Raw genomic sequence first — 25,698 nt, 5'->3', positions numbered from 1 at the left:
AACCCTTCTAAACAGTTTGATGCCCCAGAGATGGAAACTACTACTTTTGGAGACCCTAAAAGGCTACAGTTTTCTGCAAATCTCCCATTTTTTTGCTTCTCTAACCATCCTTCCTAATGTGTGTAGGGGTGAAATAAATATGTATCCTCTTCCTGGCAGGTTCAATTTATTATATTATAGAGTTATTTAAGTTATTAAAATACATAATGCTTTTGAGTGTGCGCTAGTGACCTGCGGTGTCCCCGAGGGTTCAATTCTTGGGCTGTTCTTATTAAGTAATTTATACATGCTTCCTTTTGGCCAAGTACTACAAGAGTATGTGATACTGTACCACAGCTAACTGGATGCAACAAAACGTTTTAACAATGATAAAATAGAGTTTTTATTATTGGGAAATAGCAATGAGGTACAGACAAGCTGCATGTCTGAAATTGAGAGCCCTAAAATCTAAAGATCTAGCACATAACCTTGGTGTACTTATGGACTCAGATCTCAGTTTTAGCAGTCATGTCAAAGCAGTCACTAAATCAGCATTTTATCACCTTAAGAATATCAACAATATCAGAGATTTTCTGACTAAACCAGAACTGGAGAAACTCATTCATGCCTTTAATTCTAGCAGTATTGATTATGTATTTAATGGTCTCCTACTGGACTCCCAAAAAATGAATATAAAACACATTTAAAGATTCCAAAACTAGCTGCCAGAGTCTCACTAGTAGAAAAAGAAGGGGTCACATCACCCCATTCTTAAATCCTTACACTGGCTACCAGTCTGTTACAGAACAGAGTTTAAGGTACTATTACTGGTCTATAAATCACTTAATGGTGTAAGACCAGCACACTTATCTGGCATGCTGCAGCAATATAAGCCAAACTCTCAGATCATCACCGAAGGTTAAGACTGCTATAATCATTCTGTAATGGATATTACCACATGGTCTCAGGAACACTTCAGAAAACAATTGTCAGTGAACACAGTTCGTCGCTCCATCTACAAGTGCAAGTTAAAACTCGAAAAGCGAAAGTCATATATCAACAACACCCAGAAACGCTGCCGGCTTCTATGGGCCCAAGCTCATCTGAGATGGACTGATGCAAAGTGGAAAAGTGTCCTGTGGTCTGACGAGTCCACATTTCAAATGTTGTTTTTGGAAATCATGGACGCCGTGTCCTTCGGGCCAAAGAGGAAAAGGACTGTCCGGATTGTTATCAGTGCAAAGTTCAAAAGCCAGCATCTCTGATGGTGTGGGGGTGTGTTAGTGCCCATGCCATGGGTAACTTGCATATCTGTGAAGGCACCATTAATGCTGAAAGGTACATACAGGTTTTGGAGCAACATATGCTGCCATCCAAGCAACGTCTTTTTCAGGGACGTCCCTGCTTATTTCAGCAAGACAATGCCACGCCACATTCTGCATGTGTTACAACAGCGTGGCTTCGTAGTAAAAGAGTGCGGGTACTAGACTGGCCTGCCTGCAGTCCAGACCTGTCCCCCTTGAAAATGTGTGGCGCAATTTGAAGTGCAAAATACGACAACGGAGACCCCGGACTGTTGAGCAACTGAAGTTGTACATCAAGCAAGAATGGGAAAGAATTCCACCTACAAAACTTCAACAATTAGTGTCCTCAGTTCCCAAACGCTTATTGAGTGTTGTTAAAAGGAAAGGTGATGTAACACAGTGGTAAACATGCCCCTGTCCCAACTTCTTTGGAACGTGTTGCAGGCATCAAACTCAAAATGAGTGAATATTTGCAAAAATATTTGAAAATTAAACATTGTTTGAACATTAAATATCTTGTCTTTGTAAGGTATTCAATTGAATATAGGTTGAAAAGGTTTTGCAAATCATCGTATTCTGTTTTTATTTATGTTTTACACAACGTTCCAACTTCATTGGAATTGAGGTTGTAGAAAAACAGGCAATAATCTTGCCTTGCCTTGCCTTGCCTAACATTGGTTATGGGCATTTCCAAGCATAAAACTATTTCATAACGATTGCTTGATTTATGAATATGATAATGATGAATGATAATGTTCCCTGTGTTGGTGAATGGATAAGGGAATTTGTCCTTTGTGTCACCTCATATTTATATCCCATTGAACCAGAAGAACACTAATTAATGACAACAACAATATTTTGATGACCTTTTTAATTTTACTTATCTTTACTGGGGTGCCAATAATTCTGGAGCTGAATGTATCAGTTGCTAAGTCTTTTAGGCCTGCAAATATCTAAAAATGATCAAAAAGCCAACTTACTTCATCCATGGACTTCTTACAGTCATCGTAGTCATCATCATCATCTTCATCATCTTCCGCTTCCACCTCTGCTGAAGCTATAAAGTCAGTGTAGAGAAAAATATTGCTGATGATGTAAGCTTGAGTTACCCATTTCATATATGCTGTACCTTCCTATCCATAGCAGATGCTCAATAATTGACGAACCAGACTACAGACAAAGAAAGGGGAGTTAATACAGCTCACACATGGGCTCAAAGGTAGAGGTGATAAAGTCCAGTTTCCTTCCTGATGATTAATTCAAAACACCTACTCACACAAGTTCATGTTCAGAGGAAACTTTCTGGACAGAAGCAAAAAAGTGAAAAGGGAGACATCACACTGAGTAAGTGTTAGCAGGTCACTGTAGCCACAACCTGAATACAGAGATGTAAGAGCTGAAATGTTTTTTTTGTAAAGTGGTCATCATGGGTGGTCTGCTCTCATCCTACATCACCACATCCTACTTTTGCTGAATATGTACTGTATTTGTATGCAGTCAACCACAGTTTTGTGTACACTAGGTTCTCAGCAAGTTCGGTCTCCAGTGATCGAAGTTAAGTGCTTGAGGGTGTTTTGTCCTGTGGAGGAGCCTGCTGTGCAGCAGCTGTTTTCTTCCTTTAGAACAGCCCGGAGTTAACCTTTAGAAGCCAGCTAAGCCTCTTAAAAAGCTCACATGCCTTGGAATTCTAGCAATTTACATTTGAAAAGATAAAGATCAAATCCTTCAAACTGAAGCACCAGAATCTCCTTCACCAATCTACAAAGTTAACAACATAACATTACCATAGTCATAAGATACTCTTTTATAAACATACCACCAGATGGCACTATAAGGTACATTTTCACCTGAAGCAGGTGGTGTGTTAAAAAGCCAGCACTTACTACACTTTTCAGAACTTGTCCTCCCTACTTTCCACTTAATGCTTCTAAAAAGTGGCTAAACTCTTTAAAGTCATGGATACCTGCAGGGCCAGCACTGGGGGAAGATGGCTCAAACACGCTGGAAGAGTCGCTGTTTGTGTTTGAGGCTTGCTCTGACAGCTTCTTCTTTGTGCTCCCATCAGCTGGTTTGGGGTGAGATTTTTTGTTTTTGACGAGTATCTTTCCCATGAGTTCATGTGGGCTGGGTAGTGCAACCCCTGCCTCAAGCTAAAAACACAAGCAGAAACAACCGTTTCTTAACACAGGAATCATGGTGACTTTCTTGTACATTTAATGGACTTTTGTGACAATGGAAAAGATTCTGAACATCACATACGTACAGGATATTTCTCAAGTGGCTCAGTTAAAAGGGCATCTCCAAAGATTGATCGACAATATTCCGCCATCTTGGCCTGTTGCTTTGGACTGTGATTAATTACAAATATAATTGCATTATTAATAATAATAAAAAAAAAAAAAAAACAAGATTCTGAAATGTTAACAACTAACAGTGTGTCTTATTCACAGGCATGCATGCATTAATTTCATGATCCTTTCCTGAAATATGTATATATATCCCTTCTTTACATGAAAACTCTCACTCAGTATAATGAGCTGTCAATTTGGTACACTACATTTTCTTGCATGTGGCGAGGAAACAGAGAGACGTCTCAAGCAGCAACTGTGTATGACATCTCAAGAGAGATGACTGAAAACAAATTATGCATTACAGAGTCTGCTATAATCACTCTACTCCTTGTTGCCATAGTTGCAATCAGCTCTTAGTGCGGAAAACATTGGCACTCCAAGGCGAAAGGTAAAAGAGGCTGCTGGAGGCGGGCAGTGTGGAGCTTTTACTCACGAGTCCACATGGTTCTCGAAGGACAGGATAATAGGAAAAGGAGAGGTTTTAAAAGCACATTCGGCTATGGCCTCGATTACTTCCTGAAAGAGATCAGATTAAGTATGAATTGGTTTAAGAAAGAGGGTAGTAACATATTTCAATGGTCTTCTATTGAAATGCAGGTCATTTCAATGTAATCTTTCAACATTTCAGCCTTTATTTGTGATGTACAAGAGATCCAAGCAATATATTTACATTTTACATTTCAACTATTAATATTATACCTATTACATCTAGATCAGTTTGAGGAAGGCTCAGACATATACAAAGGATATGATAGGACCACTTGTTAACTCTAAACTCTAAAAATGAGTCTCTGGGTTCAGATGAAGATCTGCTTTCTAATAAATTTTGATATTCCAGTTTCATTAACAGTTAATGACCGGATATTCAGTTAACAGCAGGGAACAAGGACCAAAATGAACATAGGACCTTCTGACACCAGTGCTATCACCACCTGACACCAGTGCCAATTGTTCAGGTGATGGCATTGGTGTCAGAAGGTCCTATGTTAAAATATTCAGTAGCACAAAAATTAGCAGCATGCAGAAAAATGCATTTAAAAACATGTTATTATTCAAAATAGCCAAATTGATAGAATAAAACAGCCAAATTTTATGGTCCTGGTAAAACATAAAACTCTGATTCACTAAAATGTTTGCCTAAATATTCTTACACAGTTTAGAATTTAAAAAAGTCTAAGAAAAATCAGCCAAAATATTAACCATCAGCCAATCTGTTTAAAATAAATAAATAAATAAATTGTTCTATTCAAACACAAGTACTTTGAATGGTCAACCCAGTACTTGGATATCACATTCCTAGTTTACACTTCCATTCCTAAACCTCATCACTATGTAACACACAATGCTTCCACAGTTATTGAATAATTCATTAAAGTAAATGAATAATAAGCCTTAACAAGCCCTAACACCTAACATTTAAGGGCTTTATAAGCCCAGTACAGCCTTGCCTATTTAGTATGTCTACCGTGCAACAGAGCCTGGTTTACCTTAAATGAAATTTCAGAGGTCATGGTGAAACCATGGGTGATGACCGGCTCCTCCTCAGCCGTGCGGCCCTTCCAGCAGTCCAGTTCCACACAGCGGCAGCCTGACAGCAGCACCTGCCTGTACATCTCCACAGAGGAGTTCCCTGCCAGCTGGCCAGCTGAAGAGAACACACACCCACACACACACCCACCCACCCACACACACCCACACACAAACACACCCACCCACACCCACACACCCACACACCCACACTTTAGAATACTGAACTGAATTGTTATGTGAAAACTAAAGGGTAAATGCAGTGGTTCTCAGCCCCACTCTTGGGAGTACTCCGGCCTGTTGTGCCTGCTCCAACACACCCACTTCAACTCAAGAAGGCCTTGTTAACCCTATCAAACTTACCATGTCACAACACATTCAAATACTTTGTCAATGTCACTTTCAAAGCTGCTGCCAGAGCAGATATGGTACACTCATGTCCATGTGGGCATGGCAAAATGGATCCACATGTGGAACTGGAGCTTTCTTTGTTCTACAGTTTATCACTACATACTGGAAGCAGGAAGCTGCCTTTATTGTTGGATGTGCTATGGTTTCTCTGTGCATTGCACATATTTAGAATGCAATTCAGATTGGAAGCATTTATTATTGATTGGTTTAACCAGAGTAATAAAACTGACTAAAGTGTATTTATACATATATGTATATATTTTTTTGCTTTGGGTTCATATCCTATATGTTTTATTTTTCCCTCTGAGAACCCCTTATAACATAAATAAATGGCATGGATCTGACGCATTAGAGCAGGAAAAACACTAAAATATGTACTCAAAACACTAGAATTTAGAACCACTACCTAATGGACAGCTATCTGGTGGTTCAGGTCTTATCAACAGTAGTACATTCAAGAGAGATGAGTGCCATAGTAAACAGTAATCAGAGCCTTTGTATACTGACTGTTAGGAGCAGTATTTTGATGGATGTGTGGACAGACCTGTAAGATAGGTGTTGTGGGAAGAGTTGATGAAGTAGTGGGAGAGAGGGAAGGTCATGTCTTCACTCTGGTCCAGTTTCTCAGGTGGGATCACACCATTCTCGTCACTAATCAGATACCTGGAAAACCCTTCCACTGAAATCTGCCCTGTAACACAGTATGACACAGTGTTTACTGTCCTGAATCAGTCAGAATTTGGACACACTTGATTAAATATACATTTTTCACAATCTTAGACATTCTGATTTAAGTATTATGTTTAAAGAGCCCATATCCTACATTTTTCTTGCATTGTATTTTTTTATTGAGGTTACTGTGTCTTTAGGACATATCTGTAAACGAATTCTGTTCTGACCAGCTGCCCTGTATTGTGCCTCATTTTAAAAGCAGCACAGGCTGAAATACTGTTTATAACTTGAGTGTGAATGTTTGTATGACATCACTAAAACAATGACTTTTTGCAGCTTGCTTACCATATATGAACTGTATAGACTGGGGAATGAATTGTATGTTTTAAAACTATCAATGTTTGCATACTACATGAAACTTATTTTTTAAAAAGAAAAAAATCAGTTTTCCATGATATGGCATCTTTAATGCTTGAGATCTGTTTCCATAGGGGCCATTACATAGTTGTAACGACTTAACAATTGTAAAAGCTTCACTTCAATTCAGTGACTGACAGTGTATATTGACATAAATTTCATATTTTCTAGAAGAAATTGCTAATCACAGTCTCAACTTCAAAGTATAACACAGTGTGCCCACCTGAGACAACCAGAAGAACTGAACATTTTGAATAACTGAACAAAAAATGAGCTGTTTCTACCTATAGCAGCAACCTGGCTCATCAAGGAAATTAGCACTGGAATGGCAAACAGACATGAAATTACAAGCGGTAAGATCTGCATTCCCTAAACAGCGAGTGGGCTTGTAGGGAACACACTCATAGATGGGCATCCCCTGTGACAAATTCTCAACAGAAGTTTACATTAATTAAAGCCATTCTCCGCAGAGCTCCAAAGGTAATTAACCGTGGCCCTTTTTGAAAGCAGGGAAGCATTGCATAGCCACACTACATGAAGTGTTTCAGAGTAATCTCAAAGGGACTGCCACTGTCAATGTCACCATGAGGCAAATAGGCTTTGGTTTACATAAGACAGAAACAAACCACCTTGCTCTCCCTGGAAAAGGGAGTCGAATGGATTTTCAAAGACTACAATTACTGTGCCCTTCTGAAACTTAGCAATTGTCTTGTCAACATGGAGGATAGAGTGAAAGTGTAAGAGAAGCAGGGGTACAATTCAGATAATATCTTTGGCTGTGAACAGTCACATTCAATTAAGGGCACAAAGACCGGTCAGTCAGATTTGAATGTAAGGTGCAAAGACTTTATTGACAGTCGCAAGCATAAAATCTGCTCGGACACTTGGGGAACACAGCGTGCTTCATAAGCCAGCCCCATGGCTAACCCAAAAATGTCTACAGTCAATACTCCAAGTAAATCCCCAAGTCTCTTGCGTGGGCTCCTCATATGCCCCCTAACCATTGTTCCCTGCCTGTCTCTGAGAGTGGGCTGGAAGAATAGATAGTTTCTAATCTGTGTGACAGCAAGGTGTCACGCCAGCACTGCAAGCTAAAAAGCTCAATGATCACCCTCATCTATCCCTATCTCTGGCCTCTCCAGGCTAAATATGTCTAATCAATCAGTTGTCACAAGGTAACTGGCTTTCTCATACAATCATCCAGTGACCAGATCCCCCAGTGCAGCTCTGCCTGTAAAATTATATAAATAAACTGGCTCAACTGCAGTGTTGGAAGGCATAGACTGCATCTCAGGAGTTACTGTTGCTATGGAAATGAAACTAAGGGAAAGGTGGAGAAATATATGGATGTTATTTTGTGCAACCAAAAGGAAAAAAACAACAGATTTAATATTACAGTATTTGCAATTCAAAGCTCCAAATTAAATTCATGTAATTTTTCTCAAGAGAATGTACAGACATGCTTCACTGTAGACTGAACCATTCATTTAGTGTTTTTAAGGGGGAATTCCAACATTTTTTTTATTTCTGCATAATCAGTCATATTACAGCCAATATAGAACAACAGTTCTCATGTTCATCAGTATAACTGGTATAATAATGTTAAATTTTCCTAAACTGAAAATAATGCTTTGACTTGTGAAGGTTTTTTTTCCTAATAGTGTTTTAAATTCCCCATGTCGGTAAATGTTGGTGAATAATGAGGAGACAGAGCTGAACATGTGTATGTTTATTAGGCGGAATAACGTTAGCATGGTCTGCTAAAGCATTTGGGAAACTTTTTTTTTTTTTTTTTACATCAGTAAGGGAAGCTAGCTGTCTGGCAAACTAATGTGATTACTTTGTATTGTGATTATGTTTCGGCTGTACACATGGTTGGTTGCTAGGTAACAGGCATTACAGTTGACTTTCGACTTCGATTGAGTTAAGATTTCCTATCTTGAGATGATGCTGTAAGATAAAATTCCTAAAGTGAGATTTGCTTCTGTAATAAGAATTTATTATCTTGACCTGTCAGATCTTGAGTTAAGACAAAAGAAAGGAAGTTTCTGTAATACAGCCCCTGGTTCCCATCACCACCACTATGAAAATTCACACTCAGTTTCTCTAGAATGTCACATTTTACATATGACCACTCTGAATGACTTCATTTGCATCTTAACCATTTCATTGTGCAGAAATTTTGAAAAATAAGTGGGATTCCCCTTTAAGTAATGTGATATGGAAATAGACTTTAGAAAGGATACAAGTTTCTCATCTCAAAAACAAAATGGGAAAAAAGCTAGTAGTAACAAAAAATTAACTAAGGAGGAAACCTTACGGAAGTGTCAGTGTATTCTTAACAACAAAGTTTCTCTTCATATCACAGGTTTCTAAAGTCTAATGTGACATATGCTCAATATTAGTGGCCTAGCACATAGAAAGCAAAGCTTAAGCCTGCCTATTATAGCACTGCTTATGGCTACTTGTCATCCCTGGATGGTGTGGGCTGATGTAACATGACAGCACATCAACCAGCTGAAGGAATCAATGGGCACCTGAGGCAGGCTGTATATGATGGCTAAGAAGAAAGCATGTTTAGGCCTGACCTTTTTGGATCATGCCATGGTTGGGCTCATATTTCTCCATGAGGAACTGTGTCTGCTCCGTCTTCAGTGGAGGGTACAGAATCTCATTGAGACGCGGATCCCTCTGTTTATTGTTGATGAAGTCAGTCATCTGCTCCATGCTCAGATAGTTCTTGCCCTTGGCTCCACTATAAAGGAGAAGAGAGATTCTTCTTTTCAAAAATGTAATTTTACAGACAACTCAAGTGTTAAGCAAATAATCATAAGTACTGAGCAGAAAGTCACTCCTCATTTCTTTAACTTCTAGTCAAAAGAGCCCTTATGAGTTAGTTATTCTTCAGTATTGGGGGGGGGAGCAGAAAACATATTTAACAGAAAATTACACAAAAGCCTCAATAACTAAATATCTTTATGTATTTAGTGTGTCCATTTTTGACCGATATTACAGAGTGCACAGTTTGGACACTGTGTTTGGAGACATCTGTGGGGATATTTTTCCAGCCCTCTAAAATTCTGTCTATATGCTGGATGCATTTTCTGCCTCATTCCAAAAATCATAGGTATAAATTTAGATTCACCTTACACCACATCACAGATTTTCAGTGTCCTATTGATTTTTTTCGTCTATTTTCTTTTCTCGGTAACAGCTTCTTGACTGCTACATATGCTTTCAGACCCATAGTTAAATTGTCTTCTTACAGTTTTCAGAGTGGAGCTTAATTTTCTCTCAAAGATAAAAGCTTTAAGTACTGTTTATCTGATGGTGACAGTGTTGGTGGTCTACCAGGCCTCTATATCTGTGTTAACAATTTACTGAACTCCTATTTTTTCTCCACTTATTTCCTTTGACTTTCATTTTCCTTATAAAAGTGGATTATCTTACAAACCCCATTTCCTGAAAAGATAGGATATTTTGTAAAATCCAACAAACACACAAATCTGTGATTTGTCAATTCTCTTGAATATTGACAGAATTTCATAAAAAAAAACATTTTTTTAATTTGTTGCCTGTAACATAATAAAAAATTGTGACAGAGGCAAAAAAATTAAATATTCTACAATAAGCAGGTGACTTGGTATCATAGGTGAAGGTATCATGAATTGGGTATAAAAGGAGCTTCCACCAAGTCTTGCAAGCAAAGATAGGTCATGGCTCACCTCTTTTGCCAACCTTAGCATGAGAATTATCAAACTGTTCAATATGAACCTTTCTCAATGCAAGATTGCAAAGAATTTAGTCCATCACCAAGTACCATACATAATATTCTTAAAAGATTCTGGGAATCCACAGAAATCTGTCAGTGTAGGGCAAGGCTGGAAAACACTGTTGAATGCGTGTGACCTCCAAGCTCTAAGAAGGCACTGCATGAGAAACTGTCACAGTTTGTGCCATGTTAAACACAGCCACATAGGCTCTGGAGTACTTCAGAAAACCATTATCACGTAACACAGTCTGTCGCTGCATCAAGAAATGCAATTTGAAACTCACTGATGCAAAGAGAAGGTCATACATCAGTTCTATGCAGAAAAACCTCTCTGGGCCCTAGCTAAACTCAGATGGTCTGAAAGACAGTGGAAATGTGTACTGTGGTCAGATGAATCCACATTTCAGCCTGTTTTTGTAAAAAACCTAAAAAAAACCCCCAAATAAATAAATAAATAAATAAAAAAGCTCAGTTATCCATGCCAAAGATGAAAGAGACCATCCAAACTATCAGCAAAATGTGCAAAGCCAACATCTATTATGGTATGGGAGTGTGTCAGTGCATGGGTAACTTGCATAAGTGTGAAGGTACCATTGACACAGGGGTGTACACTGGGATTTTAAAGAGACATATGCAGTCATCAAGGTGGTGTCTTTTCCTGGGAAGTCCATGGATATTTCAGCAAAACAATGCAAAGCAAAGCAAAGCAAAAAATCTTCAGTTCCCAGAAAGCTGAAAAGTGTTATTAAAAGGCAAGGTGCTGTAACACAGTGGTAAACACACCTCTTTCCTTTTTTTTGGAGTGTGCTATAAGTTATACTCACAAAACACAATTAAGGTGGTCAGTGAAACCACTAGAAATATTTTACCTGTACTTTGGTCAGTTAAATAAAAGTTTGAGAATTAACACAACACTACAGATTCTTGTTTTTATTAATTTTGTAAAAGGATCCACTTTTCCTAAAATGGGGTTTTTACATCTAATCTTCTAAGAACTACCCTGAAAAATAAATAACATACATCTGCTTTAACTGGAAATGAAACAAATTAAGGATGGTTTCCTAACTACATCTAATACAACATTATGACTTACAGATCTGCAAAGATTTGGTTGACTTCAGGTCGGGGACAGAGGTTGGCGATGAATGATTTGTAAATATCGGAAGTTAGGTCCTCCAGTGGAACTGAATCATTCTGCATAAACAACAAATGAAAAAAAAAGCCATTCAAATCCCAATCCATGCTTATGCATTTATCTTAATGTATCACAGTAATCATTCATCCTAATGTATTACCATAATCAAAATAGCTACCAAACACAATCATCCAATCCAGAGCAACTTCAAGAGCCTGGGTGCCGTCACATTCATCAAATAGTCAAACCAATTAATTGTGAACATGATCAAACACATCAAGGAGTCTGGACTAAAAATAGAGGATGAGCTGTTGCTTTAATGCCATGCCGCCCAAAATTAATAATGACTAAAAGCTTTAAGCTGGCCTTCAAATTAATTACCGCTTTCTCTCCAAGTCTGGGGACGATCCAGTTAATTTGACTTTAAATCAATTGGATCATTTTAACAAATGCAATAATAAACAAAGTTGTCATAGTGCAAATATTAGTCAGTGTCATCTCAATGTTGTCCTGGATTCGTCACTCCCTGGAAAACATTGAAAATTTTCAAGCAAGGCAGTCAGTCTTGAAGGCCATGCAGAGGCCCAAGGCCGATTAATGCTTTGTTGGTTAAAAAAAATGGAGAGACCCGGAGAGAAAGAGATGAAAGGCTCAGGCAGTGTATGACTCATAGAGGAGGCACTGGGAATTATGAACTTTTTGCTTCAATCTCCAGAGACCTTTTAACATTCTGGATTGGATTCTCTTTTTTTTTTTCCTTTGGCATCACTCCAGCTTAGAACTTCCACAAAAATGAAATAAAATACATATACACAATAAAGCAAATATGCCTTCCCTGCATCTACAAAGATGGAGACATAAAATTACATTTGTTAAACAGTTAGAGCGATAAAATATTAAAAAATAAAAAAATAAATAAAACTGATGGAAATAATAGATTCAGCATGAGTTTGTATTTGATAAAACATGCCTTAAACAAGTCTGTAAAAAGTAGAGTGGTACATCGTTAATATTACTAAACACTAAAAATTGTCATCAATAGAGCAGCGAAGTCATATATGCTATTCACAAATGAGACATCGCCACACTCGACCAACAGGCGTGCCTCAACGCAGTCATTGGTAAAGACGATGTGAACGCTTCCTGTCAGAATGTGAACTCATGCCATCTCCCAGCATGAACCTGGAGTGATTAGCTAGACATATGCTCACCCTGCCTGATGGAAGATTACAGCTCTCCAGCGCAGTTTCTACACGCTTTCTGTCAGTCGAGAACATGCGAAATATGCTGCACAAAAGTGAGATGATAATCGGATTATTCTCACAGGGACTCTTAGTCATTTCTTTATAGCAAAAGTACGAATTTAGAACATTCAGATTGCATCCGGTGACTTACTTCTTCACTGGAATACGTCCCTCTTGGTTTGGCTGCAGCTTCAATCTTGTGTAACTGATTTGGGGAAAAAAAAAACAAAAAACAAAAAAAAACAGGATTTGCAGCGAGAGACCAAAAGCTGTTTAAAATACAGCTCTTACAACGGCATTACAAAAAAAATAACAAAACAAAGGAAGGTGAAATAAAATAAAAGGCAATGCAAACAGATGGGCCTCTTTTGTTAATGTATGAATAGGCTTAGATGCCTTGACAGCTTGGCAATGTAAATTCAGTCTCACATGATGCTGCCCTGAGGCTAATAGTCAGGTGTGAAAAGCTCCTGGTCACAGTCATATTTCATCCAAAGTCACGTTGATGAATTTACACCATGAGAGATTATCTGCAGGTGCTTACGCTTTTTCCAGGCTGGCCTCTCTATTCATGTTCTGAGCCAGCAGGTTGGACGCCAGACTAAACAACTCCTCTGCCCACTCCTTTGTGGATGACAAAACACAACAAAAGAGGCAATATCCATTAAAATAGGTCAAGTGCCCCTCCTGAAAATGTTCTGTAGAGATATCTCAATGACAAAATGCAGCATTAGTGAATATTTCCCACTCTACTGACGGGGAATTCAATTACTGGCATGATAGCCCCTCAGCAGCTGGAACGTCAAATACCTTTGCCACTTCCTCTTGGAAGGCCATGAAGTTTAGATAGGTGATGTTGACCATGTCAGGACCTGTGACCACAGTCAGCATCTTGTTTTCAATCCGTCCCACCAGATTCCCGACATCTAGCAACTCTCGCAGCTTGGCTTCCTGAAAAAAGATTGAGCCCACCGTCGATTAGGGTCAGAGTTAATTAATTAAACAGTGGCTGTGATGAGTAGGATTACATGATTGTAATTTATATAACAGTCATTTAAAACCTATACATACCTACACTTTTAACCAAATTCAAATGTTATCATCTCATCCCTTTTTTAAAAACATAAATGCGGCATTGATTGAAAGTCCACAATCTGCACTTTCAACAGAATTTCACTGCTTATTCGCCCAAGGTATGAAGGACAAATAACTAATAGTGAAAAATACAACACCTAAAGGTGCGATGGGCATCACTTGGAGCATGCTTCTGTTATCACTATCAACAACTGTGGCATTTAAAGGTTAAAGGGTCTGGAGAAAGTCTTTGGTGGACTGGCTTCACTGTCAGGTGAGGCTGATGGGGAGGAAGGGTTAATTAGAGCCTGTACGTTGCACTGTGGGGACTTTCTGGATAAAGAGGAGGGCCCTGTTGCCAGGGGTGACATGCTGGTGGGGGCAAGTAAGCAGTCAGGACTTGAGCTGGGGCTCATTATTGGTGAAAGCAGAAGTATGTGGTGTGCAGAGTGAGCACTACCATTATCTACCACAGCACTGCACCTACAGAGAAAATGCATACTCTGCTGAACCATGCAAGATGGGGTGAAACAACCTAGCCCTCTCCTGACTCATAAAATCCTAGAGCTGTGCAGATATCACACTCACTTAGTAGTGTACCTGTCTTCACACATTCATACCCATTGGTATAGTACTTTAGTGTTACATATAAAGACCTACTCAACACCTATAGATGTCATTAGCAATGAAAGGCCAGCATATTTTGTACGTTTTCTTCTACAGCTTCCGTGTCCAGCTTGCAGTTTGCTAAACATTTGCTCAGGGACAGATATGACATGACACGTAGCACTGATTTTGGATGTGTCAAAACATTTTGACTTTAATAAGACACCAGCCTCATCAATCAAATTTGACACGGTTTGTGCATTGCGTGGTGTCGCAGGTGTGATTCCTTAATTTTGCTGTGGCTACTATGCATGTTAGAAATATTCATAATCCAGAAAGATTTTGGGTAACAGACTTCTATTACATTTCAGTTATATTCACCTCACAGCACCAGTGAAATACTACATAGATGAATTTCAGATACCAAACTCATCAAGTATGTTTGGGAAAACATGCTTTTGTAAACCATTGTGAACTGTGATATTGTGATGCACTATGATTTGAGATGTAAACGATTAACTGATCAACCATTAGCCAACAAATAAACAATTGTTCAATAATTGAGTTATTCAGGTTGAAGAACTTTTTAAACTAGAGGACACAACAGAGAAGTGGTTCTGCAAAAAATGAAGCATCCAGCTAAAAAGGTGTTGTTTTGGACTACTTCTTGATGACGGCACAATTACAATGCACCACATCAAAAGCAGACATCCACAAGCGATAAAGCCAGATGACTATTTTGTCTGTGTTCTCCAAGAGCTGTGCCAATTTCACAGTCACTTAGAATTTGAAGTTTGTTTGCACAATTTTACACTGACACTTTCAACTCTTGCATCCATATTTATTTATTTACCTATCTATGTGTTCATACCCTTTGCTATAGTACTTCTATATGCAGAGGTATCTACTTAACACCTACAGAAATCCTTAGCTATGAAGGATAATCATCTACAGCTGCAAAGTGCATTGTATCGCAGCATTACGAAAACACATAGCTGCGCAAAATTATAGCGGAAGACGTGGATGGCTTTCGCAAGCTATTGAGGTACACTGAGCCAAAACTAGCTCCTGCCATGGCATTTATGTTCATTTTAATGTGGGCTAGTACGGAGTTGATGTAATGAATAAACTTTACAATGCAGAACTTTCACCAGGCCGTCACTGCATATTGTAGTCATTTCACCAACTTTTTAGTTTTAGGTCATATAATCATGAACATAATAATAATTGTCAGCCCCTTAGTTTAAACAAAACTGGGTTCTTAGGTAGAATATGTTTAATACAATATATACGCCCCCATGCCTAACCTCACCTATCAGTACTACAGTCCACTTTTTAATATCTTGGTGCATTAACACAGTACTAAGTTGATGTGTGTGCATATACCAATTTACAATGGATTCAAATGTGGCTCTGCCAATCAGATTTTAGAACTGAATCTGTTTTATCATTGAATCATTCATTTTCATGGGTTGCACCTTAGTCTTAGGCTCAAAGTTGTTTGTCAACTAAAAGAATTGCTATGATATATAAAAATGATGGATTGTGATGAGCATCTTGTCATGTGCTATTCGGCAACACCAAGCCCCATACAAAACACTCTCTCTCTCTCTCTCTCTCTCTCTCTCTCTCTCAGACGCAGCTTTTATCAGTATATGAGCCTGTTCAACAGGTGCATTGGACCCTACTGTTCCTGCATCAGCTGCCAAAGATAATTACAATGAAATGCAATGACTTTCCAATCAAGAAGTGATTTTCTGCGTGCTATCTGTGGCACAGCCGAACGAATGGCTGAACAAATATAATTTGGTGCAAAAAGACAGACTGGAGATTCAGGTTGGATGAGCACAAGCATGATGAAACTGCAGGGAACACAGAGATAAAGCTGAAAAAGGAGACAAAGGAGACAAAAAAATCCTGATTATTTCAGGTTCATAACAAACCGCTACCCGTGGTATACAGAAACGGTGCCTGTTATTCAGCACCTAATACGTTGAAAATGTGCTTTTTATCTAAAGGAGTTTACTAATTCATCAGCCATGTGAAGAGGCTGTAGCACTCTCCAGCCAGAATGGCCTCACACTAAGCATGCAGAAGAAGGTTACATGAGGCAAAGCGGCTAAGAGATGCTTGTCGCTTTTGTATCTGGTTTGCTAGACAACCACCGGTGTGCTTCAGTGATAACCAGAGTGGAGTTCGCTCCTACTCATCATGACTCATAGCTCTGTTCTGGCCCATGTTGGCATCTTTGATATATTTGTTTCAGACGCACAGGCCAATTTTACACTTTAATTCAATGCAGTCCGCCAAAAATAGGTTTGTGAGATTTGACTTCCTGGATTTCCCTGCTCAGTTCTAGTTCATTATCTACCCTTTTTATTTTATTTTCAAATCTTTCAGCTTTTCTAATTTGTGTTTTTTCTACAGATCTTCCTCCAGTCACTGTGGGATGTTAAAGGGCCAACCACATGTTTTCAAGGCGATTTTCAAACTAAAGATTTCTTTTACTGATCTACCCCAGTTAGTCCTGCTCACATACTTTATGATTACATGCCAGTTCTAAAATCATTGGATTTTCTTTACCCTAATGAGAGCTCTATAGTATGGACAGATTAGACTCCAAGAAAATCCTTTAGAGTGGCTACAAGAGATTTCATTGAGAGTGGGGAAGGGCTTGATATCCCCTTGAGGATGTGCCAGTATGCTTAATCTTGCTTCACATTTTAAGGTATGAACTCAGGATTAGAGGAGGGTTTCACTGTTTTTCATCCCACAGTTTATTAAAACTGCTGTCTGTCATTATTTATAATCACGCACTACCTTAATGATGGTTTACATGCTAAGAAATCTTCCGCTTCTATGCCGCTTCTCAGTGGCCTTAAAGACAGTCCAAAGGGGCAGTAGGTTAGGGCCATAGCAACCAAGTCTCCCTTTTGGAAAAACAAACAACACAGTAGAATTATATCTGTCTTTATATGTTCTCTTGGCTACATACCAAAATCATAAAGTTGTAATCCTGGATTAATTGCAGTGTTACTGTTAAAACATGATTTGACTAAACAGTGAATGCAGAAAAACACACATGCCCAGTGAGAAGCTTTGGAAGTTTCAGTATTAAAGCTTTGGTCCATGATTATAAATGACCAGAAACAACAATTTTCATAAGGCCTGAATTTGTAAAACAGTGAACATCTTCTTTAACATTTTGAGTGGTTAAGCAAGTTTTCACATGTTTGGGGCAAAAAAACTGATGGGGTTACATGGAAAGCAAATTGGATTTAGAATTATCTTTACACTTGCAAATATTTTGCCAGTAATGTGATCCAAAACACATTCAACTACGCTTGAGGTCTGGACACTGTCAGTCCATTGTTCTGGGAACACCAGCAGCTTCTTTGTAGGGCTTTTTCAGTAGCAGCTTACTGATAGCTTCCTGTCCTTTGAAACCAACAGTGTTGGTCTTCTCAAAGTGGAAAAATGGAGCTTGATTTTCTTCTCCCACCCAGAGGAGAAGATTGTATGCTGACCTGATGCTGACAATTCTCATAAATCTCCTCATAAAGGAAAAACAGATGACTTGTATTTAATGGCTGTTTTGACTAGAAGAGAAATAAATAAAAGGTGGCCTCCCACTTTTGCACAGCACTGTATTTAACTGTGGGTCATTCTAACAACACTGAAATTCAACATTCAGTAAAAAGAAGGGACTACCTGACTATATTTTTATGCTATTTTTAAGAACACCACACTGCTGCCATGTGCCTTCCTTGCTACACACAAAAAAACAAGAGTCATACCACATGCTTTGTGCACACAGGGATCACTGTCTTTCTTTTTCTTTTAGTAACGTACATCCCAAGTTCCTTCCCCAACCCTCACCTCCACCCACACACAGCAAATCTATGGTAATCAATGATGATTCTGCTCAAACATTCTCTCTCTCACACACACACACACACACACACACACACACACACACACACACACACACACACACACACACACACTTCTGTCCAAGTGAGAATGGTCCAAAATGCATATTCATTATATTCGCCGTGCAGGGGAGGTGGAGGCTTTGGATCGGATGAGTCAGCCGCGAATAAGGGGAGGGCTGCAACCTGTCTGCAGTGAAACACTGTTGTTTGTGTTGTCACCTTGTCCTTGCTCCGGCTCCTCGCCATGTTGGATGCCCTTTCTTCCTACCTCATTAGCTCATGTGCCTATGGCTTTGGTCACACACAGCAAGCCTTTCCACAAGAGTTTCTATGGCAACAATCCATCAAGGCTTTGCTGCCACTGGGAACAGGATTTTGCCAAATGTTTAGCCTGTCTTCTAGCAAAGTGAAGCTCCACAGTGCCTCTGGTTTGACCAGCTTTGTACTCGAGAGGCGCGATGGCTGCGTCTCTCCCTTCCCGAGCACCAGAGCAAATTGACTGCCTGCCCTCTACGACAATGCAATTGTCTGTGCCAGAGAAACAGGGTATTAATTTTGCAGATAAGATCATTATAACAATTCAGAGACATGAGAACAATTAAATTTGTGGCTGCACAACTTTAAGCGATTATTGTAATTGCAAAAATATGGAGAGGGGGTGGAAAAGAACATTTGTTCTTCTTGTGTAACAGCTGAATGAATTGAAGGGCTCTGCTAATGAGTGGTAACTCTATCCTCAATACCATCCTCAGTCTAACAATACATTTTCCTTTATGTGTGACGCATGTCTGAATCACTATATACTGTATTTTAAGCAAAATAAATAAATAATTCAATATAAACTAGAAGTTAGGCTCAGAAGAGGTACAATGGCAGGCTGAGGATTTTAAACCTCTGTTTAGCTTTGACATCCAAACCGACATTCGGGCTCTCCTCTCCTCTAGAAGCGTGTCAACAGATGGGGCGGCCTGATTTCATGGCAATGATGTTGAGCTGCTAATCCTCCTAGAGGCACTTTTTGCTTGAGAAGAAGTGGGCAGGAATCAGAGAGCAGTCTCTTCCTGCACTCCTCCCTGGCCCAGGTCCTGCTCGATCTTCTGCCTGCTGGGCTGAGCATGGATGGCTCAGCGCCCAGAGAGAAGAAAGTTGTTGCTGAGGTAAGGCGTCTTCTTGTGAAATGCAATTTAAAACTTTACATATACACAAATATCCACACACTCAAACACAAATCACATATACATAGCTATTGATATGAATGTATTGTTAATTTCTGGCTAGACAAAATAGTTTCTAGCAAACCATATGTTCATTACCAAGAACAACGCCATCAGCAAAGCACCAGTGGCTTTTCAACAGATGGGTACACAAACAATCCACTACTTAATCCCACAATGTGATTCGTAACAGCGTCTTAATTTGACTCATATACATTTGTGGAATAAATGTCTCATTATCTCTTGCCCAATTTCCATTTTTCCACAGCTTCAGTCGCCTGTTACAGTCCTTGTAGCACTCTACTGAGACGGTCAAACACTCTCACTGAGGCTTTCATGAAACTCTAGAAAATAAAGGGACATCCAGATAGACAAGAGTTTACAGACAAGGGCAGATGTTAGTGTAAGATGACTAACTTTTCTCTGTGATTATGCTTCCCTTTGCTGTGCTATCAAACTGATCATGAATTTAATGGGCATCTCTTCAAAGTTCACACCTCACAACAAATTTTACAACAAGGAAGTGTAACAAACAATAGCATGGCATTTATGTTCCCTCCGTACATAATGGCAATGAAACTGTGTTGTGCAATCATGCGCTGATAACACATTAAAACCAAATGGTTTTCTATTATGGGCTTACTGTGCCTTTGGGAATAACAATAGTGATTAGAGATGGAGATCTCATCATCACTCCTGCCTATTCAGTTTTCACTGCAGCCAAGAGATCATTCAGTGATCTACTGCATCAGCATGACATCATGCTACTTCTCCCAATCGTGTAGAGTTTCACATACAGTACTGAGACCAACCTTCATTTAATTTATAGTCAAGCCATTTAGTTCTTAATTTTTAAGTGTTAGAAAAAAAAACATTCAACATTCTGTATATTCAACAACAAATTACACAGAAGTCTCAACTAAACTAAATACTATACCCCCGTTTTCAGTATTTGTCCATCCTTTGCCTTACTTTTATTTTTTCAAAGAAATCTGCAGGAATATTTCTCTAAACCTCCAAAGTTCAGTCTTAGAAGTTGGTTGCATTTTCTGCTTCTTACAATCGAAATAATTTCAAACGCATCCAATGCATTTTCTTTTTTGTCTGTTTCCTCTTCTCCATAATGGATTTTTTGACAGCTACACATCCTCTCAGACCCATAGAGCTGAGTTGTCTCCTCACAGTGGAAGGAGATTTTAAGTACAGTTTATCTGAAGGTGACGGTTTGGGTGGCCTACACCATTTCTCTTCATTTATTTTTTTAATCATTTTTTAAACTCGAGTTCTGGAAAGTTCTGTTCTTTCACTTATTTTCCTTTGACCGCCTCCTTCCTTATGCAAGTGGATTATCCTATATCTAATCCCCTCAGAAATATCTCCTGGAAAATGAATAACATGTACTTAAAGGCTATTTTGGCAGGAAATTCAAGAAATCAAGAGTGGTCTCTGACTTTTGCCAAGTATTCTATGTTCAGGCAATACTATGAAATTCTTCTGCAGCAGTGTATCTGTCTCGTGCTTCATTTGTCATATTTCATTAGGTGCTGAGTAATACATTCGATCATTCTGGAAACATTCCCTCAGACAGCATCTCAAGCCTCTTGACACGAGATTGAGTTTCTCATTAATTTTCTCTCTTTTTTTCCAAACGGCTTCGACCACGCTGCGCACGGGTGAGTGGATGGTTTGCAGTGAAGCTGCGGGCACCTTCATATGAATGTAAAAGCATAAGATTTATTCAGTCAACTCTGACACAGGCACAGCACATTTCCCCTGACTTAATTTCAGCCGTGACCCTTAAGCCATTCCGCAGCTCTCAGAAATCTCTCTAAGACGATGTCTAAACTGCTGCACAGTTTGCCTCAACAAAGAGGAGGGAAAAGGGAAGTGATACTGATTATAAAACATGTTACACACAACAGCACGTATCCAATCTCAGCAGGAATTAGGGACATTTGGCCTGGTTAACAAAAATAGCCACTTGTTTCACATGTACGAGATGTTAACGACACAGTTTTCCCTCTTTGTCCTTGTCATTTGTAATTAAGTATGCAGATAGCATAGGAACCCTGTAATCTCCTTTTGTTGGTCTAGGATGTGTGCATATGTATTTATATATATTAAAAAAAAATGTCCTTCAAGAGACCTGGAAAACACATACTTTTTTTTGCTGGAACTGTGAGTCCAGATGCCTGCCTCTGGCACTTCAGCCCAGACTCCATAGCCCATTACCCTCATTGAGAGATTCTTATCACCCACGAGTACCATTAATCTATTTTTAGTACAGGGGCAGGACATACAGTAGGTGTAATAGGTAAGCCTGCACTTTAACTACGATGTACTGGAAACCTAATAAGAGGGAACAGATGTAGACAGTTGGGATGGTATGTTCTGAAGAGAACACAAGGGGTCATAACACATAAGGAGCATTAGGGCTGCTGGCTGACACTCTTACCTTTGGTGTTTTGGTGCATTTCCCAGTTCTTGCATCCTTGATATAGGTGATGTCCAGTAGATCAGTTTCCTGTCATGATTAAAAAGAATAAGCATTATGTATTATGTTGTTTACAGTCTCACACATTTGTGAATAACAATAGATACATTTTGCATTTATGCCATTTATCAGATTTTATCCAGAGTGACTTCAGAGGTAGGCAAACTTGCTAAAGGAATCTTATTGGCAGAGGCAAACCATGACTATTTGAGCTAAGCATACAGTTCAGAACATCAGGAAAAAAAAACGCCTATATGTCCCTGCTAATCTCTTTTAGCACCCTTTTAGGATTCTACTAGTATCTTGGCACTAAGCTAACTTCAATGCTCATTAACATTTTTGTTGGCTGTTCTACATTAAAACATGGACATTCGAAGCTTCCATATTCCAGACATTCCATATTTTAAATGAATCTGGCAACTCAAATTAACATTTTAAAGTGATTCAGTCATATCTGTAATATCATCTAGTGATCTAACATGTACAGATTTCTGTTCAGCTCCTGAAAGCCTAACCAATGGGACAGCTCGCTTAGCTACATCTACTTACATGCTACAAAAAAAAAAAATCTGATTGGACATTTTTCTGATCATTGTTTCAAGAATTTAACTCGTTTCCAACCAGACCTTTACAATAAAATAAGTATTACTACAACACTACATGTCTGATGATTTTATTAAATAAAAATGAATAAAAAACTACAGACTTTTTTTTCTTCTACATTATATGTATGACTGGTGTGTATTTCACTGCTGTCGCAAACAAAACAAAACAAAACAAAACAAACAAACAAACAAAAAAACACCTCTCTTTTTATTTCAGATATTGCAAATATATTTGTATAACTCAACTTACAGCGGACAAGGCAACCATGTCAGGTCCAAAGACCCAATGAGCAAACAGGAGAGGAAAAACATTATAATATTTGTAAAGCTCAACAAGATCAACAAGCAATTGTGAACCATATATACACACACCAGTCCATTCACCTTGAAATGTCCATGCTTTGGCAATCAGCATGTTCAATAGTGTTTTTGTTTATTTTTTAATAATGATAATTAAAAAAAATGATGCATGAGTTTTTCTTATAATGAATTCCTGCTTGAATTCCTAACACTGAGAGGCTGCCATGCAGTGCATGACATAAAAGAATGTGACTGACATGGGAGGTAAAAAGAGGTAACATGTAAAACAGAAAGGTTGTTTCTGACTCGGGTCAATGTGATACCAGTTCAAAGGGACAAGCTGACAAATTTAAGCAAAAATATTCTTGAGAATGCAGTTACTGAGCACTCCTACCGCCTAAGAAATACTGACGTTTATGTCTTCAGACAACTGCAGCAAAACCGAGTGCAATCTAAATCTGACAGCGTCCTCATGGCATGTTCGCAGAGCAATGAACTATGCCTGGGCAGGAAAAATTAAGACGACATTTGCTGTTCAAATTCATTCATTCAAAACTGAAAAATGTTCAAATCTAAATATGATGAGATTAATGAGACTCTAGCCATCACTTGCTGTTATCTCTGCTTTTCTAGTTCTTGACAGGAAAAATCCTGTGTTTATATATATGTTTAGTTTATATAATGTATTTTTTATTTTTATTTATTTATTTATTTTTTACACAAAATGTTATTTAGCCAGGGAAAGTAAGAAAGCTCATCCCATGTTTATTATTATAAAAAAAAAGAATGCTGTAATAATCTGTTTCCAGGCATAAAATACTGCTTAAGTCACCAATGATAGCATTACCAATCCTTTCATTAAAGCTCAGTATGTAAGTTTGGAATGAACACATACTGTAATAAATAAATGTAAAAGTGTCCTTTTTAACAAAGATGTAATAAATAGTTTTACACGATTTATACAGTAGTGTAAAATGTATACAATTTTCTTAAGTGTCTAAGACTTCTGTACATACTGATGCTCTTAAATGCCGATTTCTCTTAAACCCAACTGTAATCCTAGAACAGCTTGACTAAAAATCTGGTAATACCAATGCAAAACAGGGTCAGAAGGCTGGAAAGGAGATCAGGTTTCAACACGTTTTCCATTCAGGCTAAAAAAAACAAAAACAAAACTTCAGATTACTATAAATAAATATCCTAAAAGGAGAAGTTTTAAAATAAAAACAGTGAGCAGGACAAGCTTTCTGCTAGGGATGTCTCAGTTGTGGATAAACACTGATATACAGCTTTCAAAGCCACTTTTTTCCTCACTACTGATTAAAAAAAATTGGCTGGGATCAAAAACATGATAAAGTAAGGGTTCAAATTTGAGTATATAATCTTACAGAAGCCAAGACCTTACCTGACAAACAGTACTTATGTAAGAGATAATTACATCAAATATTTCCCACATTTAAAAAAAAAAGTTTAACACACACACACACACACACACACACACACACACACACACACACACACACACACACACACGGGCAATGTAGTATGCCCAATTGGCCTAACTGCATGTCTTTTGACTGTGGGAGGAAATCGGAGAACCCGGAGGAAACCCACGTGGACATCGGGAGAACATGCAAACTCCACACAGAGAAGACCCTGGTCGCCCGGCCGGGGAATCGAACCTAGGCCCTCCTTGCTGTAGTGCTGTCGCCTCACCCACCCTGCCACAGTGCCGCCCAAGTTTAATACAGGGCGATTCAAAAAAGATTCATCCGATTTCAAAGTGCCATATTTTTACAACCGTGAGACACCCAGAAACCAGTCACAGTCCAATTGAAAGAGGAGGTCATAGAGTTTCTGATTGTCACCAGAATATGGCTCTCTTCAGTCTGTGAGGAGATGGCGATCTCTGAGCACAAAGCATTTTGCATTCTTCACTACCATCATAACTGTGCAGTGTGATTTTTGTTGGCAGTGAACCTTCAACAGCTCAGAGCATTCGTCATTGGTTCCACACCACTGGATGATCTCCGAAAATAACCTGAAAGGGCTTTGAGTAGTGACACCTGACATGCTCAACTGAGTATGGGATGAATTCAGATATGGCATTAATGTTGTCCATACAGCTGGAGGAGGTTCATACCAAGCACTTGTAAAATGCACATATGCAAATATACAAAATATACAATTTACTGCATTGCTCTGAAATGAGTTACAAGTGAAATCGGATCAATCTTTTTGAATCACCCTGTATAAGCTATTAAATCTAGCTGTTTTTTTTCCACTTTACAGAACGTCAGAACGTAATGCATCTCGGCCTAATTCTGTCTGTCCTTAATGTGGCAGGGACTATTTTCCCACAATGCTAGGATGGCTATTAGCTCACTCATAGCATATGTTAATCATTACATTTAAGACAGTGAGTCATTACGCTCAGGCAAATGTCATAATGCCAGTGTGGAAAAACTTTAATAGAACAACAGACATCATTAACCAGACAAAAGACATGACTTACACCGGAGGATGGATTTAAAAAACATTCACTCTTTCTATTAGATTGGTTCAAGTGAGAATGTCTACTGTGTCAACTATGCAATATTAATAATGAGGAAATCAATAATTTATACACCAGTTTGAATAATAGGCTTCCATTTTACA

At 38.7% G+C, this 25,698-nt stretch overlaps 1 protein-coding gene across 1 annotated transcript in view; it reads right to left on the bottom strand.

The window, feature by feature from the left end:
* Window positions 1–25,698, bottom strand: part of LOC108423552 (1-phosphatidylinositol 4,5-bisphosphate phosphodiesterase beta-1) — a 52,092-nt gene that overhangs the window by 18,684 nt on the left and 7,710 nt on the right. The window contains exons 3-15 of the mRNA XM_017690947.2: window positions 22,097–22,165; window positions 13,623–13,763; window positions 13,357–13,436; window positions 12,964–13,017; window positions 12,780–12,855; window positions 11,527–11,627; window positions 9,250–9,416; window positions 6,117–6,263; window positions 5,122–5,279; window positions 4,068–4,150; window positions 3,547–3,631; window positions 3,247–3,433; window positions 2,264–2,340 (exon numbers count right to left, since the gene is read on the bottom strand). Of these exons, the coding sequence (XP_017546436.1) occupies window positions 2,264–2,340; window positions 3,247–3,433; window positions 3,547–3,631; window positions 4,068–4,150; window positions 5,122–5,279; window positions 6,117–6,263; window positions 9,250–9,416; window positions 11,527–11,627; window positions 12,780–12,855; window positions 12,964–13,017; window positions 13,357–13,436; window positions 13,623–13,763; window positions 22,097–22,165 (1,425 nt within the window). The remainder of the gene's footprint in view (window positions 1–2,263; window positions 2,341–3,246; window positions 3,434–3,546; window positions 3,632–4,067; window positions 4,151–5,121; window positions 5,280–6,116; window positions 6,264–9,249; window positions 9,417–11,526; window positions 11,628–12,779; window positions 12,856–12,963; window positions 13,018–13,356; window positions 13,437–13,622; window positions 13,764–22,096; window positions 22,166–25,698) is intronic.

Source organism: Pygocentrus nattereri, chromosome 10, assembly GCF_015220715.1.
Source record: "Pygocentrus nattereri isolate fPygNat1 chromosome 10, fPygNat1.pri, whole genome shotgun sequence".
NCBI classification, from domain to species: Eukaryota; Metazoa; Chordata; class Actinopteri; order Characiformes; family Serrasalmidae; genus Pygocentrus; species Pygocentrus nattereri.
This window is presented reverse-complemented; position numbering and strand designations above follow the sequence as displayed.